This window comes from Neoarius graeffei, chromosome 6 (assembly GCF_027579695.1).
Source record: "Neoarius graeffei isolate fNeoGra1 chromosome 6, fNeoGra1.pri, whole genome shotgun sequence".
NCBI lineage: Eukaryota > Metazoa > Chordata > Actinopteri > Siluriformes > Ariidae > Neoarius > Neoarius graeffei.
This window is the reverse complement of record NC_083574.1, coordinates 101,760,203-101,773,000: the sequence shown is the minus strand read 5'-3', so window position 1 is coordinate 101,773,000 and position 12,798 is coordinate 101,760,203. Positions and strand designations below refer to the sequence as shown.

At 41.1% G+C, this 12,798-nt stretch overlaps 1 protein-coding gene across 1 annotated transcript in view; it reads left to right on the top strand.

Moving 5' to 3' along the window:
- Positions 1–12,798, top strand: part of LOC132888473 (protein NLRC5-like) — a 374,479-nt gene that overhangs the window by 350,767 nt on the left and 10,914 nt on the right. Inside the window, 6 exon segments of the mRNA XM_060924519.1 lie at positions 1,425–1,527; positions 2,216–2,289; positions 2,818–2,991; positions 3,422–3,595; positions 4,945–5,109; positions 5,207–5,380. Of these exon segments, the coding sequence (XP_060780502.1) occupies positions 1,425–1,527; positions 2,216–2,289; positions 2,818–2,991; positions 3,422–3,595; positions 4,945–5,109; positions 5,207–5,380 (864 nt within the window).

Here is a 12,798-nt window from a genome sequence, read left to right as displayed (position 1 = left end):
TTGACCTTAATCCAATCAAAATGTTGTGGAAGGACCTGAAGTGAGCAGTTCATGTGAGGAAACCCAACAACATCCTAGAGTTGAAGCTGTTCTGTACAGAAGAATGGGCTAAAATTCCTCCAAGCCGGTGTGCAGGACTGATCAACAGTTACCGGAAACGTTTAGTTGCAGTTATTGCTGCACAAGGGAGTCACACCAGATACTGAAAGCAAAGGTTCACATACTTTTGCCACTCACAGATATGCAATATTGGATCATTTTCTTCAATAAATAAATGACCAAGTATAATATTTTTGTCTCATTTGTTTCACTGGGTTCCCTTTATCTACTTTTAGGACTTGTGTGAAAATCTGATGATGTTTTAGGTCATATTTATGCAGCAATATAGAAAATTGTAAAGGGTTCACAAACTTTCAGGCACCACTGTATGCCCGACTGAGGTCGATGTTGTAGTAGTATGGTGACAAAGCGATTGGCTGCCATTTTGCCACATCACTCGAGGTGATTATCATTCCAGGTGACTACCTCATGAAGGTGGTTAAGATAATGCGAAGTGTGCGCAAAGCATCAAGGTAAATGTTGGCTACTTTAAAGAATCTAAAATATCACACATTTTGTTTTGTAACACTTTTTATTTTCAACATAATTCCACATATGTTCCATTTGTTATTTCATAATTTTGATGTCTTCAGTATTGTGTTTAATATAATATTATGAATAGAAGTGCCATGTTTTCCAGTGTGCCAAATAGCTTCTTAATTCTATATTGTTTTCTAAGATGTTCACCCTTTTTATTCTCGATCCTCTTTGGCAACATTTTACACAGACTTTCAGACTGCAGTATAACAGAGGAAGGATACACTGCTCTGGCTGAAGCTCTGAGACTAAACCCATCATCCCACCTGATAGAGCTGGATCTCAGAGGGAACGACCCTGGAGCATCAGGAGTGAAGCTGCTCACTGATTTACTCCAGGATCCAGACTGTAAACTGGAGAAACTGAGGTGAACAATATGTACTGGGGTTAATTACTTCATTACAAAATCCACTTTAATACTCGAACACAACATTAATTCAATATAATTGAACACAAAATAAAATATGAGCTTGTTAATAATGTAATATTTTTGTCTTTGTAATTTTGTGCCTTTCTCTCACTGCAGGTTGTTGAAAAGTGATGAAGCAGTGAAGGCCTGTGATTTTCTGACTGAGGTTCTGGATAAAAACCCTTTATTGCAGAAAGAACTGGATCTGAGTGGAAAGATCTCTTCAGTGTTAGAAGTGAAGCAGCTCTCTGTCCTACTGGAGGATTCACACTGCACACCTGAGAAACTTGCGTGTGTATTCTAATGTTATTTTATAAATTGCTGTTTGCAGTTCTGATTATTATGCTTGAACTAAAATGAATCTGCCCTCTATCCTTAGGCTAAGGAAGAGTGGTGTTACAGAAGAAGGCTGTTCTGCTTTGACTTCATCTTTTCTATTCAATCCTGCACACATAAAAGAGTTGGATCTGAGTGAGAATAAAGTTGGAAACTCTGGAGTGCAGAGAGTTTGTGCTCTACTGAAACATCAGCCATGTAACCTGCAGATCCTGAGGTTGGTTTCAGGTTCCACAAACAAACACCTACATCTAGATCATATAATCCTTAAATGGCCTTGGCATTACATCTTATATTGTATAGATGTTCATCAGACTATTATAAAAATGGCATCAAATGTTCTCTCTTTAGACTTTCAGACTGCAGGATAACAGAGGAAGGATACGCTGCTCTGGCTGAAGCTCTGAAATCATCCCACCTGATAGAGCTGGATCTCAGAGGGAACGACCCTGGAGCATCAGGAGTGAAGCTGCTCACTGATTTACTCCAGGATCCAGACTGTAAACTAACAACACTGAGGTGATTCTTCTATAAACTAACACAATTATATAAATATTAAACAGAAAGTAATGCTGTACTTGCACTATGTCCCAGTGTGTTACAGACATAGTGCCTAATCATTTCAATTTAGAGAGAAGCCATCAGGAAATAAGCAAAAGCAGCCACACTGTTCTGGTTAATGTGGGTCTATTATTCTGGAAACACCAAGTACAAAAACATTTTACTTTCTGCAGTTTGTTGAAATGTCCTGCTGCACAAGAGGCCTGTACTTGGCTAAATTCAGTTTTAGATGAAAACCCTTTACTCCTAAAAGAGCTGGATCTGAGCATGAAGGAACCAGGAGACTCAGGGGTGAAGAAGCTCTCAGCTCTACTGGAAGACTCTCACTGTAAATTTCAGAAAATTCGGTAAGTATTTTTATTTATGCATCACTGTCAGCTGAGTTTTACTCACAGAATGTTTTCTAGTGGGGCCTGCCATTAAGGATGACCCAAGTATGCACAAATGTATTTTTAATTATAGATTTTTTTTGTTTGTTTTCTATAAGTGCTGACATAACATAATATCCTGTGTTTCTCCAAAGAAACCTCATAGTCCTTCTAGCAACACCTGGGTTCTGTTCCATCACTGGAAAGTGTTAAGCTCCTGAAACTAGAAAGGAACAGAAAAGTAGAAATAATAAACACGTTTGACCTTTTCAATGAAATCATTTGATTTAACCACTGAGACATAACAGACAAGACAAATTAAAAGAGGAATAAATTAATAAAATTATGTTAAAAATAACCTCTAATGACCCCTTATGACCCAGATGAACCCAGAATATGGACTTCAGTGCACATGAAAATAAAATGACTTGTGTTTTCCATAATATCTGCACAATGAAGTATTAAGATTGAGTACAAAGCTCTGTCTACATCATATTTCATATGTAGGCTGAATAAAAGTAATCTGACTGTGGAGAGCTGTTCAGCTTTAGCCAGCGTTCTCAAATTAAAGTCCTGCAGTGTGAGAGAGCTGGACCTGAGCAACAACAGTCTGCAGGATCCAGGAGTCACTCAGCTTTCTGCTGGACTGAAGACTCCACAGTCTCCACTCAGGACACTGAGGTGAAGGAACATCTGAAATGATGTCTAATCCTTCAGTGAAGCATCAATTCAGTATTTTAATCTCTGAGTTTAAACGACTGCAGAATTATGTGTCATTAAAAAAGCAGTACATGTTCTACAGACTTTAATGCTGTTAATACATTTCTGAGTCTCCATATTCTCTGTGTCCAAGTCTGGAAAAGAGATCAGGAAAGAAATAACTAAACTAGAACACAATATAATTAAACAGCATGTTTTGATTAAAAAATAGATTATTAGTTTTATTATATTTAACTAAAAGGTGTTTAAGTGTGTAAAAGTTCTATTCCAATGTAAACATCTAATTGCTGTAATTCTAAGGTAACTGTTAAAGAAAAGAATGAAAATATTGCGTTCTTATTGAACAAATGAGATGCGATCTGTTCATTGTGCTCCTTCTTTCCTTCTGCAGACTGTGTAACTGCAGTGTAGCAGCTGAAGGCTGTGCTGCTTTGGCTGCAGCTCTGGAAGAAAATCCCTCACAGCTCAGAGAGCTGGATCTGAGCGGGAATAAAGCAGGAGACTCAGGAATAAAGCACATCTCGAACCTCCTACAGAATTCACACTGCCTCCTGGAAACACTCAAGTATGTCAATGTCATTTCTTAAAAACATGACAGTGTCATGAAATGCTTTTATCCTTCAACACTATTTCTTTTACTTTTGAAGTCGTGCTCAGTCAAGCACTGAATTATTATAATATCAGTTTTCAATGACAACCCAGTAATTTGTACACAATCCATTAAGTGACATTGACTTAATGGACTTATTGACTTCCTTACCAACCGGCCACAGAGGGTGTTTGTTAACGGATCCTACTCTGACATCCTCCACACCTCCACTGGCTCCCCACAGGGCTGTGTCCTATCGCTCCTGCTTTACATCCTCTACACCGATGATTGCAGGTCCACTCAGCCAGACTGTCATCTGGTGAAATTTGCGGACGACACAGTCCTGCTCTCTCTGCTTTCCGCCTCTAACCCACACCATGGCTCTGTACTTCAGGACTTCATCTCCTGGTGTGAGGGAGCCGGTCTCCAGTTGAACTCTAATAAGACCAAAGAGTTGATTGTGACATTCTCCATCAAGCAGAGACAACTGGCAGAGGCTCACACGACCACCATCCGGGGGGAGCTGGTGGAGGAATATAAGTATTTGGGCACAATATTTGACAGTCTTCTGAGGTTTTCCTCCAACACTGAGGAGATCCTCAAGAAGTGCCACCAGAGACAATATTTGCTGAGGAAGCTGAGATCATTTGGAGTGAATAAAGACATTCTCCTGACTTTCTACCACTCTTTCATTGAGAGTGTATTAACATTTTCATTCATCTCATGGTTTCACTCCATCAGCCTACAAGACCGGTCAAGACTACTCACTATCACCAAAGTCTGTTCCAAAATCATTGGACTCCCTGTTCGAGCTCTGTCTGCTTTTTGTGACCAGCAAACCATCCGCACCGCCCACAGGATCCTACATGACCCCTCACACACACTACACTCCGTGTTGGAGTGGCTTCCATCAGGACGCAGGCTGCGCTGTCCACGCTGCAGGACACAAAGGAGGAGGTCCACCTTTGTTCCCACAGCGGTCCGACTCCTGAACACCGACCCTTCCCTGTCCCAACATCATTGTCCAGCTCCTCGTCAGACTGAATGCACACAGAACTGACAGCTGTAGAGTATTCTAATTTGTGTTTTTATGTTTTTATGTTGTCTGATGTTCGACTGCCCTAATGCTGCTCTTGATGCTCTTTTAATTGCCCTGCGGGGACAAATAAAGTGTTTTGAATTGAATTGAATTGAAATTGAATTGACAATCTAGAGTTAATAAATTAACAAGAAAAAAGATTAAATTCTCAATTTGTATACAATATCACATCTTCATTAATTTATTTTGTACATAAAAAATCAGAGAGTTGTGTGTTTTTGTGTAGACTTTCAGACTGCAGTATAACAGAGGAAGGATACACTGCTCTGGCTGAAGCTCTGAGACTAAACCCATCATCACACCTGAGAGAGCTGGATCTCAGAGGGAACGACCCTGGAGCATCAGGAGTCCAACAACTTACTGACTGCAAAACTAACAAACTGACACTCAGGTGATTCTTCTAGAAGCAAACATCATATTAAATAAACAAACAAACAAACAAATAAATAAATACTGTGAAAAGAACCTTTCTCTTCAAATCCCTACAGGTTGTTGAAAAGTGCTGAAGCAGAGGAAGCCTACAACCTTCTTACTCGAATGTTCAGTAAAAACCCCTTACTGCACACGGAGCTGGATCTGAGCTCCAGAAAATTAACAGACGACAGAGTGGATCAGCTCTCGGCTCTGCTGCAGGATCCACATTACAGACTGCAGAAACTTACGTAAGAAACAACTATAAACACATCGATCTCTATTTTCTGTTTTCACTCAGTTGCTGTTTTTTACAGCCAGAAGCGACTGTATCCATGCGGACTGTGCCTGTGCTGATTGGAAAGCCGCTGACAGTGAATTGTACTCACCTTACAACCTGCCGAGTCCCTGCCTCTTCGAGAAAACGCTGTTTTCATTGAAGCCCAGGCTTAAATATTCCATTTCTTACAGCTCAGTTTTGTAGATATTCACTAATTATGTCACACGGCTTTTATAGTAGGCCACAGCACTACAGCCGCATTTCACCTCAACTCCTAATTATACACAACTGACTCAATTATTTTAAACATTTTACAGATTTTATATATTTACATTATTTTTCAGAAAAAATAAGAATAAACAGGTCAGTTGTAACCACTAAATGTGAATCACATGAATTTAACAGACTACTATTTCATTTATCAAGACAACGTGACGTCACACATCAGAGCTGATGCGAATATCCAATGAGGGAGGTTTCTGCTGCACAGAACCATTTCTTTGTTCGCTGGGAAAGAGAAAGATTCGGCTAATCCAGTGCTAGGATTAGCTGTGCTATAATTAAGCACTAAATAAATAAACTGAAACTAAAGACATGTTGAACACCTGAAAGGCTCCCAAAACTTCATTAGATATTCTTCATGCATGTTTACAAGCAGTGGTGAACCGTTACTATTAGAGCTGGGACTTCAGACACCAACACAGCAACAGGGTAAAGGATTCTGTAAGGGATTAGCATCAGGCTGCCAGGTCGCTCTGTTGTGTGAAGCTGTCGATGTTGATTTTAACTCAGTAAATTCCACAGGGGAATAAATCCTTAAGTCTGAGTGAAAAATACTGTAGTGAGCGTGCAGTGTGGAAGAAGAGTCTGGAGACAGAAATCTTAGTTTCTCGGTCGTTAGCCTGTGCTACTTGCTCTCGATAGCACTGACTGCTTTATTAGCTTTCGCTAACACTACTGATGAACGCTACACCGGCTGGAAGGTGACTTCACTGCTGCGCTGACTGCGCCGGTTCATGGTTAAATTCGCGTTGGCCTTCAAGAATGCAATTAAAAAGCAATTAAAGAATGAAAGAAATGAAATATAACATATGAAATGCTGATATGTTTGGGCTTCTCTGAACGCCTGGAAGGCCCTGACGCTTCCCCTCAGTTTACAAGAGAAAACCACACGAACCGACATTGGAAAACTAGAAGAGTGTGCATGTAGAATAATAATAATAATAATAATAATAATAATAATAATAATAATAATAATATTGGCTAACTAACTTCTTTCATTGATGTTCCGCAACATTTAATGTAACTACAAATTGTTTTTTTTTTTGGCAAATTGCTGTGGTATGAGAAGAATAACACTCCAAGATGTGCTGTTATAGAAAAATAATCAACTTCAGGGTGAGAACAGTAACTCCACTTCATCACACCACCCTGTCTCTCTCTCTCTCTCTCTCTCTCTCTCACACGCACACACACACAGTGGTTTATTCTTTAGTTATTGACCTTAATACTGTAACAGTGTTGAGTTCACTCTAATAAAGGACTAAATATCTTTTCTCTGTCTCCCTCTGCAGACTGAGGAACAGCGTCAGTGAGAAATCCTGCACTGCTTTGGCTTCAGCTCTCTGTACAAATCCATCACACATCAGAGAGCTGGATCTGAGTGAGTGTAAACTGGGAGACTCAGGAGTGGAGAAGCTCTGTGATCTACTGAAGAAATACGAGTGTAAACTGGAGACACTGCGGTGAGTAACTCAGTGATGAAACACACTAAGTTTTATAAGAATGCAGAACAAGGGCGCCTGCTAGTGGGGGGACTGGTGAAGATAAACTGCCCTTTAGGTGTGAATGAGTGTGTAAAAGTGTGTGTGCATGGAGCCCTGCAATGGACGGTACATTAAAGAAAACCATTCTGCAATTCAACAAGTTTTCTGACAGTAACACACACTGGCTCAGCACTCATAAACAGATGTAAACAGCTGTAAACATCTGTCAGCACTAATACTGAACAGACGGTGAAAACTTGGTTTAAAAACTGTCGTTATTTTTCACAGTTTTAAAAGAGGCTAATATTACCCAAAATAATATTTACATTTTATTTACATTTACTTCATCATTCCATCCTTTACACTTCTATCTTACAAATAAGAAAAGTCACAGCAGCTCACAAAAATACACTGAATTATCAGTCTAGTGATTGGCGTTGTTAACTTTCAGATATAAGACATACAGTTTTGCATGTTTATGATTTTTGTTGTGTTTAATTAAGAGTGATGAAAGGTAAGAGTGATGAAAAATGGAAATGTGCTGACAAACAAAGAGAGTGTATTAAGAAGGTGGAAAGAGTACTTTGAGGATTTATGAAATGAGGAGAATCCAAGAGAGAAAAGGTCAGATTCGTTGGAGACAGCAAATCAGGAAGCAGAGTCGGTTAGTAAGGATGAGGTGAGGGCAGCCATGAAAAGAATGAAGACTGGGAAAGCAGTCGGACCAGATGGTATCCCGATTGAGGCTTGGAGATGTTTGGGTGAGACGGCTGTGGAGTTCCTAACGAGATTGTTTAATAAGATCTTGGAGAATGAGAAAATGCTGAATGAATGGAGAAAGAGTGTGCTTGTCCCAATATACAAGAATAAGGAAGATGTACAGAGCTGCAGTAATTACAGAGGGATGGCGGCGCGCACACATGCAGTGGCTCCTCTCTGTCCCGACAGAACGGTGTTTTCGTGTTGTTTGTGTTTTAAAACAGTGTGTATTTGTTCGTCTTTGTCGCGTCCATTAGTTTCAAGGCGCACATACTCCCGTGAGTTTCTGCTCGACAGCCACAATCCCACCAAAAGACACGTGAAAACAAGTGCAACACCCTCCAGCAGAGCCACCGCGATACCACCGGGCAAAATCACTCGGAACACCACGCCATGGATCCACAAAGCGAGCACAGATGCACCGTCACGCCGAGTGCTGGTATGTCCCAAACCGCCTGCACAGCCGCCATGACGCCACCGAGCAACATCGCTCCGAACATCACGCCAAGCCCTAAATCAATAATAATAGTTATGAATAATAACGTCTCGTCTCGTCGTCTTCTGCTTATCCGGGACCGGGTCGCGGAGGCAGCAGTCTAAGCATGGAAGCCCAAACTTTCCTTTCCCCAGACACCTCGGCCAGCTCCTCGGGCAGAACACCGAGGCGTTCCCAGGCCAGCCGAGAGACATAGTCCCTCCAGCGTGTCCTGGGTCTTCCCCGGGGCCTCCTCCCGGGGGGACATGACTGGAACACCTCCCCAGGGAGGCGTCCAGGAGGCATCCGAAAAAGATGCCCGAGCCACCTCAGCTGGTTCCTCTCGATGTGGAGGAGCAGCGGCTCTACTCCGAGCTCCTCCCGAGTGACTGTGCTTCTCACCCTATCTCTAAGGGAGCGCCCAGCCACCCTGCGAAGGAAACTCATTTCAGCCGCTTGTATCCGCGATCTTGTTCTTTCTGTCATTACCCAAAGCTCATGACCATAGGTGAGAGTCGGAACATAGATCGACCGGTAAATTGAGAGCTTCGCCTTTTGGCTCAGCTCCTTCTTCACCACGACGGACCGGTAAAGCGACCGCATCACTGCGGAGGCTGCACCGATCCGCCTGTCGATCTCACGCTCCATCCTTCCCTCACTCGTGAACAAGATCCCGAGATACTTAAACTCCTCCAGTGCAGTGCAGTGTGGATTGGGTGGCAGTCGAAGGCAGGGGCCTCGACGACCTGATCCCCGGACACAGCGGCTGGCTGTTGGGACATGAATAATAACAATTATTATCTCATCTCATCTCATTATCTCTAGCCGCTTTATCCTTCTACAGGGTCGCAGGCAAGCTGGAGCCCATCCCAGCTGACTACGGGCGAAAGGCGGGGTACACCCTGGACAAGTCGCCAGGTCATCACAGGGCTAACACATAGACACAGACAACCATTCACACTCACATTCACACCTACGGTCAATTTAGAGTCACCAGTTAACCTAACCTGCATGTCTTTGGACTGTGGGGGAAACCGGAGCACCTGGAGGAAACCCACGTGGACACGGGGAGAACATGCAAACTCCACACAGAAAGGCCCTCGCCGGCCCCGGGGCTCGAACCCGGACCTTCTTGCTGTGAGGCAACAGCGCTAACCACTACACCACCGTGCCGCCCACAATTATTATAATTTTATTATTAATAATAATATATTGTTTATAATAATAATCATAATAATAAATAGAATTACACCATAATTTAATTCCTAGCATATAAAAAATTACATGCTTGAATTTTTCAGATTTTTCTATTCCATTCAGATTTTTTTTTTTGCAGTTTGTTGTAAATATCTACCACATATTACAATATCAGCAGACATTTTATATTTTGGTTTGAGGAATGAGATGCGACCTTTGACTTGGATGTTCATGTGGTTTCAGTGTCAATCGCCTGTTGACATTTATTATTAAACGACAAAACTAGAAATTAATACAAACAGCAACAAATGATTAACAAAATGTGATCTACGAAAATCCTGAGAAAGTGGAACAGAAAGATTTTCTGACGCAGGTTAAACATTATCAGTTCATTTGTTTACAAACATTAGAATTACTTCCCCATTTACGTAAACACCAACATCCATATATTTATATAAAAGATATTTTGTCCTAAATATAAGTCTATGGAAAACAAATTTTAAATAAAAACTGTTTTGTTAGTTTAATACCACATACTGATTATTTTCTAAAAATATTCATCTGGATGTCAATAATTGTGGAACGGTGACACCTGATCTGATAAGCGAAGTAATCAGGAATCAACTCTCTTTTTTTTCAGTGGAAGTTTGAGGAATTATTCATGCACAATTTACGTATTGAAAGTCTTTTCTACTTTTGCAACGGCCAAAAGATCGTTAAGGTGTTGATAATTGTAGCCGCCGCTCCAGTCTGATACCGTGCTGAGTTACATGTACTTGTCAGGGCGCAGGCACTTATGGATGCAGTCGCAGGGGAGAGCGGGTGCATCGCGAACTGTGAACAAATCCAAATCGGGAAACTGGAAACGTAGTCAGGGACGAGCAAGAGTCAGTCAATTGGCGAACAGGATATCACAGATAAGGCGAGAGGACGAAGTCGGAAGTAAACGTAAACAGAGTTCAATAACGGGAAGTCAGGCAGATAGTCAAACGGCTCAGTAAAGTCAGGCACAGGGACACAGAACAATACTTCACAAATACTGAGAGTGAGAGCTGAGCTTATATGGAGAAGGTGATAGCAGGTAGACTGGAGACAGGTGATGTTGTTAGAACTCTGGTGACGAGGGTCGCTGTGGATCTTGGGAAGTGTAGTCCAGAGCGGCCATGTGTGGAGGCTGCTCTGAACTCAGGTTTTCAGCGCCGTTACTGACAGTACTCCTAAAAAAGTGTCCAGTCCCAACATCTGATACCATGTGATGTAAGTTGTAGCACTAGTGAAAAGATTAACAGGAAATGACTGTTCTTGACGCACTAAAATGATGAACGCTCAAAGCAAATCAGATTGAAAACCATTAAATATCAGGAGGCAGAGCTATCACATCTTCCTACAATACAAGTAACGCAATAAAAACATCTTTATTGTGTATAAACAGTGTATTAAATAGAGAGGACGGCTGAGCTGAGCACACAGAGCAGTATTGGCGAGTAGATCATTAAAAATGAGCACAAGCCGCTGGGAATTGAACACATACAAAGATATTCTGAGTCTGGATTATTAACGTGAGCGGGCTGAATAAATACAGTGTGTGTGAATTACTAATACACTGAGTACTGAGACACACACTTCCTTTTGTCAGGGTCGATACCTTGCTAGAGAGTCATGGTTCAGTTCTCCCTCACGCTATCGATTAAATATACTGTTTAATCATCAAAACTCATCAGGAGTTCATTCTGAACAGGATATGACAGCAACCAGCACAGAGTGAAACAGTTGTGACGCTGTGGCCGTGGTAATGCCGTGAATATTCTGTGTACAGCAGTGATTTTCTGTCTTACAGCACAAACAGTTTTGTGTTTGTGTTCATGAAGGGCTCAGTGTTTTTATGAGTTCCTCTGATATTTTCAGCTTTCAGGTGGGGATGGGTCAGGATTTTCAAATATTCACATCCTCATTAAAATATAAAAAATTGAATAGTTTATGTCATCATTGTCTTTCAAAATATATTTTCCCTTGTTTTTACTAGAACCAGGTAAAGTTAACATTCAATATCTCTCTCTCTCTCTCTCTCTGTTCGTTCGCATGTTGGGGGGGGGTGTTGGTGGTGAATCATTCTTTAAAGAATGGTCGAATAGTATTTTTGTTTGAAATGTCTCTCCCTCCTTTCAGGCTCAGTGATTGTAAGCTGACAGAGAGAAGCTGCTCAGCTTTACACACAGTTCTCAGCTCTGAATCCTCCAAACTGACTGAGGTGGATCTGAGCAGTAACCATCTGGAGGACTCAGGAGTGAAGCAGCTTTGTGTTGGACTGAAGAGCTCAAACTGTAAACTGGAGAAACTGGGGTGAGTTCATCTCTCCTATTGGGTCGACTTGATCTGAAGAATTGCTTATTGCAACTGATACACAAAGAATAAAGAGCTAAATAATTACAGAAATGTTTATTTTTAGATCTGTATATATTAGTGCATCTCAAACAATTAGAATATCGTGAAAAAGTTCATTTTCACCGATATTCACTGAGCCTGTGACTCATTGTTTTATTGTAAAATACATCTGATTATTTTTTAAAAAATATTGGAAAAAAAAGTATTTCAAACTTCAAAAGCGACAAGCAAATGTAATAACTTTGCAGCGCAGACTTGTGTCACTTATTTAAGCCGAGTCACATAAAATACTTTGTTTTGAAATCGATAAAATAAATCACAATTCCACCTTACCTTTGAATAGTTTTAGACCAAACTGCGTATCATCTTTAGTGCTTTTAGGAACAGCATTTTCTTTCATCATTTGTAATTCTTCCTCACTTACAGTGACAAAGTCTATTATTGCAGGTCTATTATTGCTTCCATGAGCTCAAACAATTCTGACATAACAGCCTCTCAAGTCAAGAAAGTCAAGACTCTCCAGATAAAGTGGCGCCTGGAGGGTCTCATATTAATGCGCATTGTAACACCTTCAATGCTAACACACTGCACCTCAGAAATCATGCAAAAGAGCTTGCATCAAGAATGCAAGAACACAAGATTGACATGTTTGGTATCCAGGAGCATAGGAGAGTACACCCAAGTGAAGAGCTTAAGTTTGAAGTAGTTGAAGATTTTCACCGAGTCACATCTGTATGGAGAGAAATAATCACAAATTCATCCCAAGGAGGGGTTGGACTAATGGTCAGCATTAGAGCGAGAAAGTCCTTC